At 37.1% G+C, this 21,715-nt stretch overlaps 1 protein-coding gene across 8 annotated transcripts in view; it reads left to right on the forward strand.

Moving 5' to 3' along the window:
* FUT8 (fucosyltransferase 8) overlaps positions 1–18,751 on the forward strand; it is a 367,182-nt gene extending 348,431 nt beyond the window's left edge. For 7 of the 8 annotated variants that reach the window (XM_049899432.1, XM_049899426.1, XM_049899429.1 and 4 more), the window contains 4 exons: positions 303–549; positions 6,347–6,523; positions 13,163–13,313; positions 17,697–18,751. In XM_049899432.1, the coding sequence (XP_049755389.1) occupies positions 303–549; positions 6,347–6,523; positions 13,163–13,313; positions 17,697–18,014 (893 nt within the window). In that variant the 3' untranslated portion in view covers positions 18,015–18,751. The remainder of the gene's footprint in view (positions 1–302; positions 550–6,346; positions 6,524–13,162; positions 13,314–17,696) is intronic. The other variant, XM_049899434.1, reaches the window with a different exon arrangement.
* Positions 18,752–21,715: the final 2,964 nt, after the last annotated feature.

Consider the following 21,715-nt stretch of genomic DNA (forward strand, 5'->3'; position numbering starts at 1 on the left):
TGGGTGCCAGATACTATCCCTACCAGGGGTATGAGGTACTGATGTGGCAGCATATTATGATAAAAAAGGCCATGGACTTGAGGGGCATAGCAGCTTAATGTGAAACTCAGCTCTGTCACTTTCGCTTGAGTACCTTGGGCACATTATTTAACTTCACGGAACTTTTTTTTTTTTCCTCTGTAAAGTAAAAGTTATCATAATTCTTTAGCTATGAAGATGAAAGCACCCAGAATAAATGCTTGTTCAGTGGTAGTTGTAAGAGGAATACAGGATGGTGATGATGTATTTTGATATTCTCTCAGGTGAAGTGAAAGACAAAAATGTTCAGGTGGTTGAGCTCCCCATCGTAGACAGTCTTCATCCCCGACCTCCGTATTTACCCCTGGCTGTACCAGAAGACCTTGCAGATCGACTCGTTCGAGTCCATGGTGATCCTGCAGTGTGGTGGGTGTCCCAGTTTGTCAAATACTTGATCCGCCCACAACCTTGGCTGGAAAAGGAAATAGAAGAGGCCACCAAGAAGCTTGGCTTCCAACATCCAGTTATTGGGTAAGAATCTGATTTGCTCCTTATACAGTGATATGTAGCAGCACTGTTATATGCATTTACAGGATGTCGTAAAAGGCTAGTCTAATTTTCATAGCCCTACCGAGGAACAAAGTTTCCAGAGTTCACCTTAGGTTGCAGAAAGACTCCTCTTCCTTTGTTCACTTAGAATAGCTAAGTCATCGTACGTTGTCACCCTTTTTAATTTATTCATTCGTCAAATATATTAAACCCATACTTCTGAAATTAGCTGTCTTTCCTGGAGAAGCCTAGCAAAATTTTATTTTATTGGCTATAATACATGACTCCTGTCTCACCTTAATAGAGCTGTAAGATGAAGCAGTCACATTTTACAGCTTTTCTAGTGCTATTTTTTTTTCCTCCCTTATTTTTAGGCTTCATTAATTGCCATTGGTGATTATTTTGCATTTTTTATGTTGTTTTCATTTCTGCCCTAGAAACTATCTTGAGAATTAGAGTATTATTTGTAATATGAAATAATGTTTAAATTATTATTTAAAATTCTCTCTTGACCCGCTAGGGAGTTATCATCTATGTATATATTCAGTCTTTTGCTTGGTTAAGGGAGATTTACCAGGAATTCTGCAAGTAAGAAAAATTCAAAAAAGAAAATCTTTGCTGACAAGCATATGCCCTTGTACACATAAATAAAACATATAAAGAGGAGTTTTCCTGGGTCCTGATACCATACATATTTCACACCATGGAAAGTGTCGTTAGAGCTAATGGAAAGAATACTGGACTGAGAGTTAAGCAACCTGGGAAATATTCCTGGCTTTTCCCTAGTTGAATGATTCTGGGCCAAGTTACTTAATAATAATATTAGGTTTTCATTTTTCCATCTGTAAAATGGGGAAGGTAATACCTGCCCTAAAGATGATAATGTAATGATGTAAGGATGAAAAAAGGATTTTGGTTCTGTGAAAGAAATGCACCATAAAATATTATTACCATTCAGAGATATTGATGCTTAAATATTTCTGAAATTAGACTCCTAGATTAGCCTGTGGAATTCTACAGCCTATACTAGTTATAATAAAGTCAGCCATTAATTAATATTAATAAACATGTTGATTCATTCACTTTGTTTACAGACCATTTATTGAATACCTGCTATTGTGAGGGACAGAGATTAATTAATTTTTAAGTGACTTCTTTCCTGCCCATTACATTATAGTCTTTAGTAGAAGAGACACAAGTAAGCATTATACAGGGTAGAAGTGATAAATACCTTGAGAAAAGCATAGAAAATATTATAGGAGGTTAGGAAAGGGATAAAGTACTTCTGTCTGGATTAGGAAAGGCGTCATAGCTACAATGTTTGAACAGGGTATTGAAGGTTGGAGAAAGATAATAGTATAGTAGTTGAGTTACCAAAATACCTACAGTCACATTATCTCATTGATCCTGTAACATAGTCCTGTGAAGTAGGTAGAGACAACCATTTTACAGATGAGAAAGCTAAGGTACAGAGAAATAAAATCTTTGCCAAAAGTTCCAGAATTAATAAAGGGAAAACTAGGACTTAAACCCAGTTCAATTCTCACTTACAATACCACATTGCTCTTCCTGCAACACCAGTTTACCCATGCAAAGATACATAGTTCAATTAACAGTGTACAATCCAAATTTGTATGTTGTCTTTGAGATGCATTATATGATTTTCTTTCAGCAAGAGATGAATCTTCTCAACTTTGTTTGGATTTCCTGTAGTTTTATATACTAGAAAGCTATCCTTATCCATTTACCATCAACAATCCACAAAGTTAAGAGTTTACCAAATATAGAAAATTGAAGTCTCACAGGCAGCTATTTGTATATTGAGATAATCTGCTGTAATAGAAAGAGGAGTGGACTAAGACTCAAGAATTTGAGAGCCCCATCTAGCTTCCAATACTAACAAATCATGTGGCTTTGGGTACCTTACTTGATCATTCTGGGCCTCTCTTTCCTCTTTTTTTTAATGAGGTCAGATTGTATCTCATGTTTCCACTAACACAATAAATATTTTTGTGTTTGTCTATCAGTAATTCATTCATTTATTCATTGTGTTTGGTGCAATTGGGAATGAATAAAATCAAACGTCCTGCCCTGAAAGAGCTTGATATCTAATAGTGAAAATCAGGCAAGTACACAAATAACTTTTACTTTTGTGAAGACTCAGTTGAAATGTATGTAGGAGAAACCTGCCTTATATTATCTATAGTTTTATTTGTGATAAAATGTATATGACATAAAGTTACCATTTTAACCATTGTTAAGTGTATAATTTAATGGCCTTAACTATATTCACAACTTTGTGCAGTCATTCCCACTATTTATTTCTAAAACTTTTTCATCACCCCAAACAGAAATTCTCTGTACCCACTAAGCAATAACTCCCCATTACCCCCATCTTCTGGCCCCTGATCTGTCTCTATGCTTTTGCCTGTGCTAGGTATTTCATGTAGGTGGTATCATACCATATGTGTCTCTTTGTGTCTGGGTTATTTCACGTAGCATAATGTTTTCAAGTTTCATCCATGTTATATAAAAAAATGTATCAATTTCATTTCCCTTTATGACTGGATAACATTCCATTGCATGTGTATACCACATTTTGTTTGTTTATTGTTGATAGCCATTTGGGTTATTTCCACCTTTTGGCCATTGTGAATAATGCTACAATGAACATTGGTGTACAAGTATCTGTTTGAGTTTCTGCTTCAGTTCTTTTTGGTGTACATCCAGGACTGTAATTGCAGGTTATATTATCTTTTTGTTCACTGAAAAGTCTTCAGAAACATCATTTCCTTTAAAGTCAGATGAAGGAGTTATATTAAATGACTTCTAACATTTTTCAAAGGTCTAACATGCACATTCTGATTCTTCTGTAAAAATTCTGTTATGGTCCTCTCTAAAATCATTGATCCAGGCTGAATTTAAGGAGTACTTGGAAAATTGAGAAAATTACTTAGTAGTGCTATGCCACTCTCAAATGCTCTTTTTCTTTGGCTGTCCGTCCTAATATTACACATCTCCTTTATTTTTACTTTCATATTTTCTGCCCTACATCTTCCCTTGCTGTATCTTACTCTTCATATATAGAGAAGTTACTGCTAAAAAAAAAAAAAAGCTAGCGCTAAAGAAATTGTATAGTGAAGTCAGAATATCAAATAGTGTTTTCTCTCATGAAACTTTTTATTGAAACTCAGTGGAATTGTTCTTTCTGCCCCACTTTATCTCTGAACAATTCTAATTCGCCAAGAAAAACAGTGATTAAGAAGCATGTGGGTAACAACAAAAAGACAACCAACTCAATCAGAAAATAAGCAAAGGACTTGAACGAACATTTCACCAAAGAAGGTATTCAAATGACCAACAACCTCGTGTAAAGATGCTCAATGTCATTAGCCATTAAAAAAACAAAAACACCAAACCTGTTGCCATCAAGTCGATTCTGACTCACAGTGACCCTATGAGGACAGAGTAGAACTGCCCCATAGGGTTTCCAGGGAGTACCTGGTGGATTTGAACTGCCGACCTTTTGGTTAGCAGCCATAATTCTTAACCACTATGCCACCAGGGTTTCCCATTAGGGAAATGCGAATTAATTTTGAGATATTATCCAACCCCTAATAGAATGTCAATGATTAAGAAAACAAAAAACAGCAGGTGTCGGTGAGGATGTGGAATTGGAACCCTCATCCATTGCTGGTGGGAATGTAAAATGGTACAGCCACTGTGGAAAACAATTTGACAGTTCCTCAAAAAGTTGAAACATAGAACTGCCATATGACCCAGCAAGTCCAATCCCAGGTAAATACGCAAATGAATTGAAAGCAGGAACACAAACAGAAACCTGTACACCAGTGTTCATTGCAGCACTTTTCACAATAGCCAATAGGTGGAAACAGCCTAAATGTTCATCAGCAGATGAATGGATAAGCAAAATGTGGTACATATATACAATAAAATATTACTCAGCCATAAAGAGAAATGGAGTCCTGATACCTGCCACAACACAGATGAACCTTAAAAACCTTACGTTGAGTGAAATAAGTTAATCGCAGAAGGACAAATACTGTATGATCTCGTTTATATGAGATAAGCAAATATTTAGAAACCAAAGGTTATTAGTGGTTACCGGGGTGGAAGGGAGGGGTAAAACGGGATTTTTGCTTAGGGGACATTGAGTTTATGTTAATGATGGTGGAATAACTTGGAAAAGGAGAGTGATAATGGTTGTACAATATGAAGAATGTAATCAGTGTCACTGAATTTTGCACGTAGAAATTGTTGAATTAGAGAATATTTTAGTGTTTGTATTTTTACCACAATAAAAAATGCATAAGAAAAAAAGGGTGTGAGAAGGAAAAGATGATAGAGTAGGTGTTTATGTAATCGTATCCACACTGGACTATAGTATGGAATGCACAGGAAAGACTAGCCACAAAGATGTAGAGTAAGTAACTCTGGTAAAATCAAAGCCTCACTCCAAATTCATAATAAAAAGCTAGTTTTAGGCTTGGCGTATGCTTGTCGTCCCAGTCCGGCATTGAGGTTTCAGGAGAGTCAAAGTAATAGGTGCCAATATATTGTGACCCAAAGGAAAATAAATCTTTTTCCTTTTCCACATTGGAATAGTGGTTTGGAGCCCTGGTGATGCAGTGGTTAAGAGCTTGGCTGCTAAACAAAAGGTTGGCAGTTCAAGTCTACCACTTGCTCCTTAGAAACCCTATCGGGCAGTTCTGCTCTGTCCTGGAGGGTCACTATGAGTTGGAATCCACTTGACGGCAACATGTTTGATTTTGGTTTGATTTAGTAATGGGTTTTTTTTTTTTTTTTTGTAGTAATGGGAGCGGGAGGGAGGGGTGAATTTAAGGAGAGCCTTTCAATTTGTGAAAACAAACTGTAACTCTTACTATTCTTATTCCCATTACAATTACCTTGGAAGCACCAACATGTGAGGAGGATACTTTGGAAGTCAATGTCTTTTTCAGTACAGGACAATGTAAATCTGTGTCCTCAGTTTTACGAGTTCAGAGCCTTTCTTAAACAGGACAGATGAGACCAGTATCTGCTTGCATTTGATCGAGTAAAAAACAGAAAAAGGAAATTCATGCATACAACAAAAGGGGTGGATGGTTCCATAAACTTAAAATAGTAAAATCCCTTAAATGGCTTGCCGGCTTTGGCTTTGACTGTGGTATAGGAAGAGTTCATGCAGGTCTGTGACATTTCACTGGGCAACTTTAAATTCTACAAGCTATCAGTTCCAGTGTAGTAGAATGAAGGGAGGGGGGCACAAAAAACTTGGTCTCAGAATATTACCAATATCTTTAATGGTCTATAATAACATCTGTGAATCCTGGTATCCCTTTGTCTCAAAAATCTTATAAGTTATATCCATTTTTTTCTGGAAGGCTGGTTGGTATTTTGCCTCTTAGTATGGACTATAACTCTGGAATCTCCCCTTATTCCTCATATGCCAATTACTTTCTCCATAAGAAAGTGTTCTTCAAAGGCTTCGTTTATTTTCTAATTCCTCTTGTATTATTTAACATGCCTTGCAAATATATTTAGAATATATGTGTTTGAGTTGTTTAATATTTATTTTGTTTTTCCTAATGGTAAACGTGAACAAAACATTGGTTTAAAAATGCTATAGTGCTACTATAGGGTTAAGCATGGGGTGTTATGAACACACATGAGTAGGGGTATAAAGTTGAGTACCCATGAAGCGCCTAGTGGATCAAAACATTATCAGCAGAATCTGAATTTCTCCCTCTGCCCCCAGAGTCCATGTCAGACGTACAGACAAAGTGGGAACAGAAGCAGCCTTCCATCCCATCGAGGAGTACATGGTGCATGTTGAAGAACATTTTCAGCTTCTCGCACGCAGGATGCAGGTGGACAAAAAAAGAGTATATTTGGCCACAGATGACCCCTCTTTATTAAAGGAGGCAAAAACAAAGTAAGTTAGACCAACTAGTGATTCTAGAATGGGATTTCCTCTTTTAGTTGGAAAAGATTCTTAATCCCATGATTTGTGGTTCTTGTTATAATGTCATTACTAATTATTGGAGTTTTTTTATTCATATGATTGTATATTTGTGAAATTATTAATCTAATCAAAGCCTATTTTATTATCCATATTTGATAATGCCTTGTAACAATAAAAACTGAAATGAACCCAACCACTGACATATGAATCATCACCAGTCATCATCATTAAAAGTGTTTGCTGAATAACTATACCGGATTGTTACCAATAAAACACACCGTTGCTTGCCCTTCTTATCTCACTATCTTCACTCACAATTACAGGCAACTGAACATATATGTGAGATAAAGAGTTTTCATCTTATACATTTATATTAAATGTATAAGATTTATACTACATTTATACTAAAGAAAGGTAAAGGGTCAAAAGATGAGTTCTGTAAAGGGAGGAAAAAGGACTATTAGTATGTATTATACAATAACCATCATTTATGAAGACTACGTATATTTCAGACACTGTGCTAGCTGCTGGGGTTTCCATGATAGCCTGCTCTCAAGGGACTTACAATTTAGTGGGGAACAGACAATTACACGAAGTGTGAGTGGTGCTACTATAGGGTTAAGCTCGGGGCGTTATGAAAACACATAGAAAAAGTGTTGATCTTAATTGGAATTTCTCATTATACAACCTGAGTGGACCTGTATTTGGCCTTTATTTACTACCAGTAAATACAGGATTTATTAAATGTATGTGACAGTAGAGAATAAGGGAGGAGAAAATTGCAGCCTTAGCTCTGCTCAGATACCACCTTCTTGACAAATCACCCCTGAACCCTTGACTGGGTTAAGTGCCCCTCTGCGCCCCTAAAACACTCTGTACATTCTTCTGTCATGGCGTTTAGTACTTGCTTACCTCTGTCTCCCTCACTAGACTATAAGCACTTTGCACAGTTCCCACCACTAGTAAATGCCCAATAAATAGTAAATTGTGTGTATGTGTGTGTGTTTTAATCCCATTAATTTGAAAACATTTTATTAGCAGTTAAGCATTTAACCTATTTGGCTGTTTAATAAGGAGCCCTGGTGAGGCAGTGGTTAAGTGCTCAGCTAACTGAAAGTTTGGCAGTTCGAACCCACCAGCCAATACTCCGGAAGAAGATGTGGCAGTCTGCTTCTGTAAAGATTTAGAGCCTTGGAAATCCTAGGGGGCAGTTCTGCTCTGTCCTGTAGGTTTGCTGTGAGTTGGTATCCACTTGATGGCAATGGATTTGGGTTGTTTGTTTTGGTTTTGGCTGCTTAATTAATTAGCATATTTCTTCACCCCTTTTTATGTCACAAAAGAGAAACAAATTTAGAATGAGTGCTGTAGTTCAGGTGTTTATCCAAGTCATTGGATAATAAGTTAAATCCTGTTTCTAACTCCTAAGAATCTAAATTAACGTGCTACAAATCGCTGTATATAAATAAAAGCAAAGGGCCAAGAAATTTATTAGCCAAGTATAACCATGGATTAATATAAGAGTTAGCGATTAAATGAATGCTTGGGCACAAAATAGAAGAAAATTTCACATTTTTCCATTTTGATGTTCAGACCTACAGAAAAAGTGGAAATAGTTCACTCTGCTCCTTTATTTTAAAACACTGCTTGTTGTCGAATGCATGATAGGCTTTTTTCCTTGGTTAGCAGAATAATGCACGCTCATTAGAAAATACGGAAATTGGAAAATATACAAGGAAGGAAAAATATTATGCAGAATCCCATTACCAGTGGCAGCAACTGTGCACATGCTGACATATGCCTTCCAGTTGTTTATAGAGTCACATTTTTAGTAGTTGATCATATTCTATATAATTTGACTTTTTTTCATTTAATACAGTAGTTCCTTTTTTTCTGGGTCAGTAAAAAATCACCGTTAATGTCTTTTTATTTACTGACTACATATTCACTATATGGATTTGCCATTACTTATTTGACCATTTTCCTAATATAGAACAGTTATGTTATCTCCAATTATTTACATTTATAAACAATGCTACAATAGATGCGAGATTATCCACATTGTTTCTTTCTGCTAGACTTCTAGACTTGAAAGTATTTAGATTAAAGGATATGAACACTTTTACAACTTTTGATCCACAGTGTATGCAGCATGTCATTTTTATACCACCCAACCCTTATAGCACAGTTGGCAGTATCTACCTGGACTGTGGGAATAATTCAACTTGAAATTCATCTTTGTAGTCAGCAGCTATAACTTCTCTCCCCATAATAATCCAGGCACCACTTTTCTCCATATTCTGTAAATAAATGCAGTTATCACATTTTATGTATAGTTTTTTCCTTTTGGGAAATTCTTTAAATTCCTGAGTCATTTCAAGGATTTTCCTCAGGAATTTAAATGCTGTTCTCTTCTTCATTCTTTTATTTCGGTGATTTTCCACTCTAAATTAATTGTGCTTTACTTCTCTTTGGTTTTGATACCTAAACAAATTATAAAAGCTCTGTCATTGTCTTAGAAGACCAAAAGCATGAACTAATCTCTCAACAAGGTATATAGTGCCCAAGGTCATTTTCTGCTTCAAGAGCGTAAAGAGATAAAAATTAAAATTAAATGATAGAGTTCACACAGTCAGAGGAGACTCCATTTTGAGGGTTAGCTTATCCTTTGAAAAGGCAGTCAAGATTAGCTTCATACATGTGGCCTCTGTGTGAAGATGAGCAGTTAATGCTTTGCTGGTTGGTATTGTACGTCGGGTTTCTCAAGGTTAAGATTGAGTTCACCCACGATATATTAGCACTAGTGTCCAAGTGACTGTGGCAGCCATTGCTAATGTGGCAATATCTCTTTTAGATAATTACTATTAGAATGTTTAAATCACAGAATCATTAGCAGTCAAGGAAATGAGGCAGACTCAGTCCTTTTAAAGTTGACTAGCCAATATTGTCTTCCAAGATTGTGAAAATTGGTAATAGGAATGACATAGGAGGAAAAGCAAGCTTTTATAAGTTTCCCAGATTAAATATTTACATGGTTAGGTTTGCTCTTTACCAAAAATGCTGTATGAGTTCTTCCTAAAATTAGGTTCTTTGACATAGATAGAAGCAAAAAAAAATTGTTAAAATGTTTTTGTAGTGTTTGGTTGCCCTGTGAGATGAAGGCTCAGCTATAAAAAAAAAAAAAAAAAAATTTTTTATTGGAGTACTAAATTTCTTCACTACTTTTCTTTTTAATTCCTATGATGTGCCAAACACAGTCCACCACATCACCCACTGCGATCGAGTCAATTCCGACTCATAGTGACCCTACAGGACAGAGTAGAACTGCCCCATAGAGTTTCCAAGGAGCACCTGACGGGTTCAAACTGCTGACCTTTTGGTTAGCAGCCGTAGCACTTAACCACTATGCCACCAGGGTTTCCCCAAACACAGCACAGGGCACTAAAAATACAAAGGTAAGTAAAAGATAATATGGTGCTCCTAATCTCAGGAAATACCCAACTGGTAGGCAATACACATGTAACAAATAATTACAGTGTAATTAGATACATTCCCTGCAGAACTTATATACCAGGTACAGTGAAGTCAAGAAGAGTGTCTGCCTTAGTCTGTGGAAGGACTTCAGAAAAAAAAAAAATTAATGTTAGTTTATAACTGTGAGCTAGCCCTTTGTGGGTGATATAAGAATAAAGTTTATAAGGTGAAAGAAGAAAAAAAAATTTTTTTCTTTTTATCATTGCCAAACTCTGCACCCTCAAGGTACAAGAATTCCTCTGCTGACATACCTGTGGGCAAAAGACAAGAAAGAAGCATGTTTGTTCAGTAAAATCCAGAAGATTCTGTGCTCATTATTTAGAGATGGAAAACCTCCCTCTCGCATTATTTGTTTTGTTTTGCCGCTTTCTCTAAGCTTCATTTAGCAGCTTTTTGCATGTAGAAGAAAGACCTGAGGAGCTTAGGTCTACTTTTGGTTTGGTTCCAGAAAGGGGTATTTAAGTTAGGAAGGGCATCAATGCTAGTGTCACTTCCCAGTAAATGGATCACTCCTTTCTTTGTTTCACTGAGCACCCAAACTATGCAGACAAAATTCATCTTTATTCAAGAATAAAATCTGCTGTGGTATGTTTTAGCAATCCCTCCTCTCCTTCACCCTGCAGTCTTTGCATATTTATTTGTTGCTGTTTCTGTCCCATGCCTGGATATGTAGCTTCACAAGGATCACATTAAAAGTCTTTCTGGTTGTTTTCTTTTTAGAACAAATGTGACATTTCCTTCATCTCCCTGATTCTGAGCTGAGGAGGGCAAAATGTCAAAAATAATGAGGCCAGACAGATCTGAACACTGTATACCAGTCTGAAAACAGTGCTCAGAGACTTGGCTTTCACAGTCATCGTTAGAAAGGCAATGAGGGAAAACTCCTTGGTGGCTGTGAAATGAAGAAAAACCTGAAGCAGCTGTTAGGGGATTAGGAAAAAGTCTCAAACATAAGTAGCAGTTATTTGTTCATTTATTTATTCACACGGTATTGTGTGGAGTACTAGGTGATGTGATGCAAAGAAAAATGAGGCACAGGCCCAACCTTTAGGGAATACTGTGTTGGAGAGAGACATGTAAACTGAATCCTGCTGTTTGAGGGTTTCTAAATAGAAACTACTATTCTTTCAACAAATATTTATTGAACCTGTTATATTTCATATTCTCTTCTAGGTACTGAGAATAATACAGTGAGCAAAGCAGATGAAATTCTCCCTTTATAGAGCTTACGTTCCAGTTAGGGATGACAGGTGTGGAATGGATGCTAACAATAAATAACTAGTAAATATAATATATTATGACAAATGATAATAAGAGCCATGGAGAAAAATTAAACTGGTAAAAAGGATAGGGATTGCCAAAGACATTAGAGGTAAGGCAGCATTTGAGCAGAGACCTAAAGGAAGTAAGGAATCAAACCAGTGGATATCTAGGGGGAAAATGTTTAGCAGTCATGGCTGATACTTACTGAGCATTTGCTACATGTCAGGTACTTTTCTAAGCATTTTACATGGCTTAATGTATTTAATTTTCATGAGACTATTTTTTTAAGTAGATACAGTTATTCAATTTGGGTCTGACTCGTGGCAACCTTATGTATAACAACAAAACAGTGCCTCGTCCTGACCCATCTTCATGATCCTTGGTATGTTTGAGTTCATTGTTGTGGTTATTGTGTCAGTCTGTCTTATTGAGGGTTTCCCTTTTTTTCTCTGACCCTCTACTTTACCAGACTTGATGTCCTTTTCTAGCAATTGGTCTTTCCTGATAATGTGTCCGAAGTAAGTGAGCTGAAGTCTCACCATCCTCCCTTCTAAGGTGCATCCTGGTTGTATTTCTTCTAAGACTGGTTTGTTCGTCCTTCTGGCAGTCCACGGTGCATGCAATATTCTTCACCAACACCACAATTCTAATACATCAGTTCTTCTTTTGTCTTCTTTTTTCATTATCCATCGTTCTTATGCATATGAGGTAATTGAAAAGACCATGGCTTGGGTCAGGTGCACCTTAGTTGTCAAAGTGACACCTTTGCTTTTTAAAACTTTAAAGATGTCTTTTGCAGCAGATTTGCTCAGTGCAATATGTCATTTGATTTCTTGATTGCTGCTTGCATGGGCCTTGATTTTCAATCCAAGTAGAATGAAATCATTGATAACTTCTTTTACTACGGTAAAATTAAACCTCTAATTCAGAGTGGAGTCATTTGAACAAAGTGATTTCCAAAAAAAGTCCTGTTTCAACATTTCGAGATACATGTCCTATCATAATACTACCAAAATATTATTTGGTGGACATCTACAAAGAAGTTACTTTCATAAGTGTGTTAGATTGGCTTTCCATTACAATTATAGGTTGGGAATAGATGGTGGTTTAAGAAGGGGTGGAGGTAAGGGGGGACTGTTAGTTCACACAGGCTTTTAAAATATTAATCTCTTATCTTCTTTGTATTATTAACTTATAGTATCAATAAAACATTTATAAAGTCTAACCTATGTTGGGAAACCCTGGTAGCGTAGTGGTTAAGTGCTACAGCTGCTAACCAAAAGGTCAGCAGTTCAAATCTGCCAGGTGCTCTTTGGAAACCCTGTGGGGCAGCTCTACTCTGTCCTTTAGGGTCGCTATGAGTCGGAATTGACTTAATGGCAGTGGGTTTGAACCTATGTTGAATTATCACAGATTCTAAATTAAAAATGTGAATGAAGTTTTGTCATGATGTTTACATCCTAAAGGAAAAACTTAGTGACCAAGTATGAAAGCAGCTTGAAAAAACTTTTAGAGGTCACTCATTATAAAAAGATTAAGTATCTTCCTGTTTTCAATTTTTGCAAATTGAGGAAAGACATTTTGATGTACGTGTGTTTTCTTATGACAGGTCAGTAACTTTTAGTACACAGGGAATTCCAGAACAGTTTCTGCCCCACTGATGGACTCAAAGATGCCTCACTGACTACTCTATTGATTGCCATAATTAAAGCTCTCCTTGCTGTTAAAAACAGTAGGAGCTCTTGGTCAAGGAGCAGGCCTGCCTCCTGACAGGATATTGTGGTTTTAGTGACCAGGTATAAATTTCTTTTTCAGGTACCCCAATTATGAATTTATTAGTGACAACTCTATCTCTTGGTCAGCTGGACTGCACAACCGATATACAGAAAATTCACTTCGGGGTGTAATCCTGGATATACACTTTCTCTCCCAGGCAGACTTCCTAGTGTGTACTTTTTCATCCCAGGTAAGTGACAGTAGGGCATTTTCAAATGGCCAGTATTTTTTGGTCATATTGGGGTCAGGAAATTTTTTTTTTTACTTTTACCTTTTTTTTTAATGTTAGTTATCATGACTCAGGTGCAATTTTCCTGATGTTTAGTAATGATCCCTTTTGTGAAAGAATGAAAAGATCCCATAGAATAGCTATTTCCATGCACTGAATATTTAGCTGTTTGCAAGCAATGGCTGGAATATCTCTCCACTGAAGCCAGTTACTGAAGTTGTTTAAAGTACTTGGCTTATTCACAGCATTTAACAGAAACAGCAAGTAATTAAGCTTACTTAATACTTTCCGATGTTGTCTGCACTCAGTATATAACCAGAATCTGTCCATTTTTACACGTCGGTGCACTGATACTGAGCAGCTTAGAAGCACAGCATTTTGCTTCACTTGATTGCTTTATATGAAATAAGAAAGAGTAAATGTAATTCCTCTTCAAGTCTTATTACATTTCTACCAAGTCCATTGCCATTGAGTCAATTAGGAAACTGTAAATTTAAGCAATACCCGCAATCATTCTTTGAGTTTAGTTGTTGCAGATAATTATATGTTATGGGCTTGGTGTGTGTATACTTTTATGACTGGTCCAATCAGCCTTATATACTCAGTGGAATAATCAGTATAGCAATATTTATTGTGGATTTTATTCTGCTCTCTAATTTATGTACACTTTTATTGGTTAGTTCGTTCAACAAGCTGTTAAAGGACTATTTTGTGCTCAGCATTATATTAGGTGTGGAGGGGAGTTCAAAGGAGATTGAAGATACAGATCTCTCCCGGATCTAGAATCTAATAAGCAAAATACACATGAAAAAGCTAGGGATAATTACCAAGAAATACAAACTGGTATAAGGTAAATGTATCCCTGAGTCCTGAGAAGAAGCAGAGAAAAGAAAATGTAAAAATGGAAAGCCACATCCCATTTCAGAAAATAAAGGGACAGTTTTTTATTACATAACAGTATCATTGTTGGAAAGATACCTACCCAGGCAAAGGCTATGCCTTCCTTCAATGTGGAATAAGAATACAACTGTACTACACAGAGCAGGAGTCACACAGCAATTCTTTTCAGAAGGGAAAACTTTCTTGGCTTTCAAGTTCCCATGAAGGCATCCACTATTAATACTTAATTAGGGTGAGGATCCTGTCTTTGAGAAACACCCTTTTTCAGTCTCATGGTGGGGATATTATACCTACCTTGTCACTCCCAACAGTTTTTGAGATCTCCCACACCTTCCTGAGTACTTATTGTTAGAATGAGTGAATCAACGGTCACTTTCCCAGGTGTACTGCCTCCCCTATAGGCCTGGGTCTTAGGCCTCTAGTCCATGGTTTCGCAGCTTCAGCACTGTTGGCATTTTGGGCCGCATAATTCTTTGTTGCAAGGAGCCATCCTGTGTGTTGTAGGATATTTAGTAGCATCCCTGGCTTCTACCCATTATATGCCATTAGCACCACCATCTCAGGTTGTGACAACCAAAAATGTCTTCAGACATAGCCACGTGTCCCCTGGGGAACAAAATCTACCCTGTTTGAGAATCACTGCTCTTGTCATAGGAGCTCTGGTGGTGCAACAGTTAAGGGATTGGCTGCTAAACAAAAGGTTGGTGCTTCGAACACCATCCAGCTACTCCATGGGAGAAAGACCTGGCAATCTGCTTCCATGAAGATTACAGCGTAGAAAACGATATGGGGCAATTCTAGTCTGTCACACAGGGTCCCTATGAGTTGAAAATCGACTTGACAGCACCTAACAACAACTGTAGTCATAAAACTCTAAAATGAAATAAACACATACATGACTGAACACTGACCTACTGTACATGTAGGTAGGTACTGAGACTTACACAGATGTGCTCAATTCTTTGCTGTCCTTCTTCTAGGCCTCCTTAATAATACCATTAGGCTCATTTTGGAAAGAAAGGCTGGCCTTAGCCTTATGTTATATCCTTCTGGTGTGACAATATGAATGTGGAGAACAGAATCTATAAAGGGTAATATACATAGAAGTATAGACAGACTGCCTGGGCTCAAAACCTAAGTCTTTCACTTAACTGGTAGTATAATCTTGGGCAAATTCCTTAACTTTACTGTGCTTTAGTTTTGGCATTTGTAAAATGATTGTAATGATAGAACCTTATTGGGATATTGAGATGATTAAATTAAATAATGTCTACAAACAATGTCTGGCAGTTAGCAAAAGCTTGGTAAATATTAGCCTTTATCATTATTATTGTTGTTTGCTATTATTGTAATTGCTTTGTTTTTATTATTTAGTTTTTTCCTTTCCAGAGTCGTCATTGATTTTGCTTGCCCCATGTGGGCCTTTGGCTGAATTTGAAGTTTAATATTTTTGATCCTCTTTCTGTTATAGTCTCAGTATTCTACCAGGGAACTCAGTTGACCCATAACATTCCCAATATAAAATTAGTTTATTAATAAAGTAGCAAACATGAAAGCAAAGTTCTCATTGTCTTGGTTCTATGTCTAGTTGTAATTCTATCACTAGAACTTGGACAAACCACTTAATTTCTTTGTATTTTAGTCCCTATCTGCAAAATTTAAAGTAATGTTCAAACCCAGTTGCATTTTTCAAATTAAATATAACATTTGAGAATTGCCCTTCAAGTTCCTGGAATTCAAATTCTTTCAGAAGGTGAGGTGATGGTTAGCCCATTCAAGTTCCATTTGCTCGTAAAAGTTAAGAATTAGCATCTCCAATCAGTTTTTGGTGGTCTTCGTGAATCCTGAAGTTTTAAAGGACTTTCAGGTAATCCTAAATTGTTCCATTGAGCAGATTAACAGTCACTACTAGTAGTTTCATTTTAAATAAATGCAAAATAATAATAAAAAATAAAGGCAGTAAAATTTCATTAACTCAGATACCACAACTAGAGATATGGGAAAATTTGACCTGAGTTGAGTCCTTTATTCATGATGTCTAAAGGAAGGATCTTCTAAACAAAATGATAATATTTTGTCTTTTGTCTTAGAAGAAGTTCTGAAACCCATTTTCTTTGTAATGAAAATATTAATTGCTCAAAATGTTACCTCTCCATGGATATAGTTATAGTTTAATTTCATCATTAAGTATTAAGCTCAAGAAATGCAGCTCATGACACAATAGAAGGTTCTAGTTAGAATGGGAGAAACGTAGAACAAAATGCAAATTCATAAAAAAGATCAGACTTACTGGACTAATAGAGACTAGAGGAACCTGGAGACTATCACCCTAAGATACCCTTTTAACCTGGAACTGAAACCACTCCTGGAGGTCACCTTTCAGCTAAATAATAAATTGGCCTATAAAATAACAATAACACCTGTGAGGAATGTGCTTTATCAACTGTATGAGACCAGACAGTCGACATTTACACGGAAGCAAAGATGAGAAGACAAGGAGGGGCAGGGAAACTGGATGGATGGAAACAGGGTAGGCTGGGTGGAAACGATGAGAGCACTGACACATTTTGAGCATTGTAACCAGTCACAAAACAATCTGTGTAAGAATTGTTGAATGGGAGTCTAATTTGCTATGTAAACTTTCACCTAAAACACAACAAAATATTCAAAAACAAAAAAGTACAGCTCAGATTGTGGAATAGTAGCTGCCATCCAGTGAGCAGAGAAGGTATTCTTTGGACATAAGTACCTTTTAAGAAACCCTGATACTACACTAGTCAGGTATATGCATACCATATCTTCCCCAGAGGTTAGTCTGGCTTATGTTGGTTCAAGTATGCTACTATTTACCCTGCATACTTAAAACTCTTTAGAACAGAAATAGCAGATGTGTTTTATCTCTCTTGTCAGTGTCAGGTGATTATCAGTAACTACCTTCTTCTCTGTTGAGAAGAGTTCTGAGACCAGGCCCTAAATCAGCAGAAAAGAGCATGTGATTGGTTAGCAGTGAATGAAGGAAAAGAGAGTGGCAGCACTTGTGTCAAGTATTTACAGTCCTAATCCTAAGCCTTAAATTCTTTAAGGGCAGGAACTACTGTATGTCTTACTCATTTTTATACCACCATTGCCCAGCATGCAGTACTGTGTGGCCCTTAATAAAGGTCATATTGAAATTAACTGACCCATATTCTTAAAGGACCTTGCAACATATATATGTATTTTTTCTCTCCCAGAGATCTTAATTGTAATAACCATTTGTAAGTAAATAAATAAAAGCACAAAGATGAAGAATAACTTGACTTGCACCATCGTCTGAGAACAAATAAACTGACAACTCAGCCCTTCAGTCCTAGAGCCCCATTTCTTTGGCCTCGGGTTTTCAAATTGCTATGAAAGAGAGCTTTTATACATTAACAGATTTTTTTTTTTTCATTCTTTCTCAAGGTCTGTCGAGTTGCTTATGAAATCATGCAAACATTGCATCCCGATGCCTCTGCAAACTTCCATTCTTTGGATGACATCTACTATTTTGGAGGCCAGAATGCCCACAACCAGATTGCCATTTATCCTCACCAACCTCGAACTGCAGATGAAATCCCCATGGAGCCTGGAGATATTATTGGTGTGGCTGGAAATCATTGGGATGGCTATTCTAAAGGTGTCAACAGAAAACTGGGAAGGACGGGCCTATATCCCTCCTACAAAGTTCAAGAGAAGATAGAAACAGTCAAGTACCCCACATATCCTGAGGCTGATAAATAAAGCTCAGATGGAAGAAGTGAGCAACCAAACTAAGTTCAAACCATTTGAGCCAAACAGTAGACCAAGAAGGCCCTGACCTAACAATGTGTGGTTAAACGAGTAGACACCTCCAGCGTCAATAGCAACTGAGAACAGACAGATGCTTCATTGATGGAATTCTTCTTTAACGAGGGCTGCAATGCCCTCAAATCCATGCACAGTCCAATAATGTACTCACATATAACATGCAAACAGGTTGTTTTCTACTTTGCCCCTTCTTTCAAGATTATGTCCCATGAAACAAACACTGCCACATTGTATAATTTAAGTGATACAGACATATTTTGTGTGAGACTTCAAACATGGTGCCTATATCTGAGAGACTTGTGTGACCCAATGAGAAGACCCAAATAGCTCCCTACTGTCAGGAGAGTTAATTCTTAACCAGTGGTGGTGGTGTGACCACTGAATTCACTCCACTCAACAGATTCAGAATGAGAACGGCTATTTTTTTCCTTTATAAGGTTATCTGGATTTTTTTTTTTTTTAAGTAATTACATCAGGTCATCCACTTCATCATTAATAAGTGAAAATAAAATATTGACACTCCATTAGGAACTTTTGTAAAACAATGTCATAAACAGATTCTTTAGTACTTAATGTTTCTGGACATTCTCTTTGATAACAAAAAATAAATTTTAAAAAGAGAAATTTTGTAAAGTTTCTGTAATTTTGCATCATCGGATGATGTAGTGGTCAGCTTTATAGTGGTAGAACCATGATAAAAAAGGAGTTTTATAGTTTTTCTGCTGCTTTTTTCTTTTTTGCTTCTGATAGAGTGACTAATCACATCTTAGCTCAGAGAGTCATTAGTCTGTTTTAATACTGAAAACTAAGTTTAGTTGGTGTACATTAAGAACAGTCTTTGGGAGTTTTCATTCTCTTATTTTGGACATCATTTAATTATTTTTAATTGAATGAAATAATCATACTCCTCGCCTCCAGAGGAACTATTACTTCCGTTTTTAAACCTAACCGTTTCAGAATTGTTTAGTAACTTTTCTTATTGTGGCTATTGTCACTTTTGGGGAGTTGGGTCATTTCACTTTATCTGCATACCAACTTGTACCCTTTTCTATTGTGTCCTGTTTTTAAGAATATCAGAATCTTTGGGGCTAGGAAGCTGGCTCTGTTTCTGAACTATGTGTCTCACATATATAGAATTTGGTGAACAAAGGAGAAAAGGACCAGTGTGAGACCCAAAATGAATTTGGGATTGTCTCTTCTAAGTACTTCCTTGTGGTAATATCATGTCAGATCACTTCAGAAGATAGACTTTGATGTTCCCACTGTACATCAATTTTCTCCTTACAGAAAACTTCCCTATTTATATGTAGCCTGCCTCCTACAGATGCTTAGCAAGAACATTTCGTAGCATGTGTTTTACCTTCTAAAAGAAAAACTTGATCTATGTAAGAACCAGTAGCAGACCTGGTGTCGAATATCAGGGATTTCAGACAGAAAAGCCCACTTAGCCCTGGCCTTTCCATCCTTAAAATGAAAATACTTGTTTGCAACATCTCCTCAACAAACTTCCTAAATTCTTTCTACCTCTCAATTCAAGGTTCCCAGAGAGCAAAGACAAACTACCTAATCAGTAAGCAATTTTCAATTTAGTTTTGGTATAAGTCATTTGAAATAAAAATCTCCAAATGAGCCAAGATAATGAGTTACTTTCTAGCTTCCATCTCGCTTGTCATCAGTACATCCGTAACTATGGGTCTGACTTGTGCCCCTCTGCTGAGATTGCCTCTATTTACTACAACCATGCTTTCCTTTACTTCGTTGAACATAGCTATAACAACTGCTTTAAAATCTTTTTTCTGCGAAGTCCAACATCTGAATCATCTCACAGTTGGTTTTCATTGTTTGTCTCTTCTCTGGAGATTGGTCATGTTTTTCTGGTTCTTTGTATGTTGAGTAATCTTAGATTGTATCCTGAACATATGTAAATGTTTATGTCATGAATATATTTTTCCAAAGTGTGATAATTTTTTGGTTTATGTTAGCATGGAATTAACTGTTAACACTCAAACTGTAAACTATCTTGGACAGTAGCTCAAATCTCACTTCAGTCCTTTTATTTTTAGCTGGAGTCTATCCCACACATATAACATTCAGGGGTCAACCAGAGATTTGAGTAGAGTTTATATACAGAATCTGGGGCTCTCCTTCTATGGGTCCTTTTTCTTTTTCCCAAGATTTTCCCCCTCACTTTCCAGCACCTACTGTTGCCTTGCACTCTGTCCTCTGGTTTCTTGACCAGAAAGACTGCAGTTTTCTATCAGCCTAAAAGGCATAAAAATGGGAAACTCATACCAGGCCATTTCTTTCCTCCAAGTTGCAGCTTCTGTCCAGAATTTGCCTCCTTTTTCATTTAGTCTCCAGTGCCCTTGAGTAGTTTTGGGTTTGTTTGGTATTTTGTTTAGAGTTTATAGTTGTTTTGTGTGGAAAGATTGGTTCAGTAGACGCTTACTCCACTGTACAGGAAGTAGAACTCCTAGACAGAAATAGAAAATGATAAAAAGTGTGGGGAGGGGTGGCAGAGGTGGGCAGGCTTAGTCTTGTGATGGCCCCTGTTTAAACTCTGGCCTTGACAGCGAAGCTGCCAGTTGCCTCAAGCAGGAAATATGAACTAGCGAAATTGCTACACCTGCAGGAATGAATGGCTAATGAACACTGCTGATCACATCTTTCTGTAAACTTTTATGAGCCACTTTCTTATAAACCATCCTGTACATGGTAGTGATTTCTTCTCTACGCACTGCTATGCTGGGAGGGCTGACATTTCCTCACCACTGTTGCATTTTCTTCATGAGGACCTTGTACTTAAAAACCCTGAACGGTGTTGAATTGGATGACCAGTGCTAGATTAGAGTGATTTTGGACTTTTCCTTGTTAGAAGACCCATTTCTGAAGAGACTTATCTGGAACCAAATTATTAGCTTGGGTTTATTGAATGTGAGTAACAGAATCCCACATATTAATGATAAAGCTGTTATGAAAGGGCTTACCACAGCTTTCCGGGTCACTTAAGTCTGATTTAGTGCTGAGGGCTCTGAGTCCAAGGTTTCTTTGTATCCCAAATCAATAAGAGACCAGGTGCTTCCTTCTCTGGCCTTTGGTTTTTCCTGTTATATAGGGCTAAGCCCGTTCTCTGGGTTCCCTCTCAAGAAAGTTGAGAAGATGAACAGCCCCAGCTTCTGAAGGAGTTGAAGGTTAAAAGAGAAAAAGCACATTTAAAAAGCTATCTCATAGAGTGACCATTGTCACCATTTTTTAGTTGCCAGAGGATAAGTCAATATATCCAGTCAGCAGGAAAAGTAATGGTGTCTAAATGGTGCATCTAATAAGAGTCTCCTTCTCTGCCTCAATGAGAGTCTCTCTTACTTGAGGGGATATAGACAAGTCCCCTTCAGCCATACTTAACTGCCTGATGTTTCATTTGTGCTCCCTCTAGACTGTAGTAGCTGGGATATATAAATCTATGCAGAACAGATATGTGGCTTGGGGACTGGTGAATCTGGTAACTTGGCTCTAACACCCAATTTATGCTAGATACAGACTCTGGAGAATTTTAAAAATACAGTGCCCAGAGGGAAGCACAAAGGAGAATTTGCCTCTATTCTTCCTGGTTCCTGGCAGCAGTCTCCCTTGTGGAA

Source organism: Elephas maximus, chromosome 10 (assembly GCF_024166365.1).
Source record: "Elephas maximus indicus isolate mEleMax1 chromosome 10, mEleMax1 primary haplotype, whole genome shotgun sequence".
NCBI lineage: Eukaryota > Metazoa > Chordata > Mammalia > Proboscidea > Elephantidae > Elephas > Elephas maximus.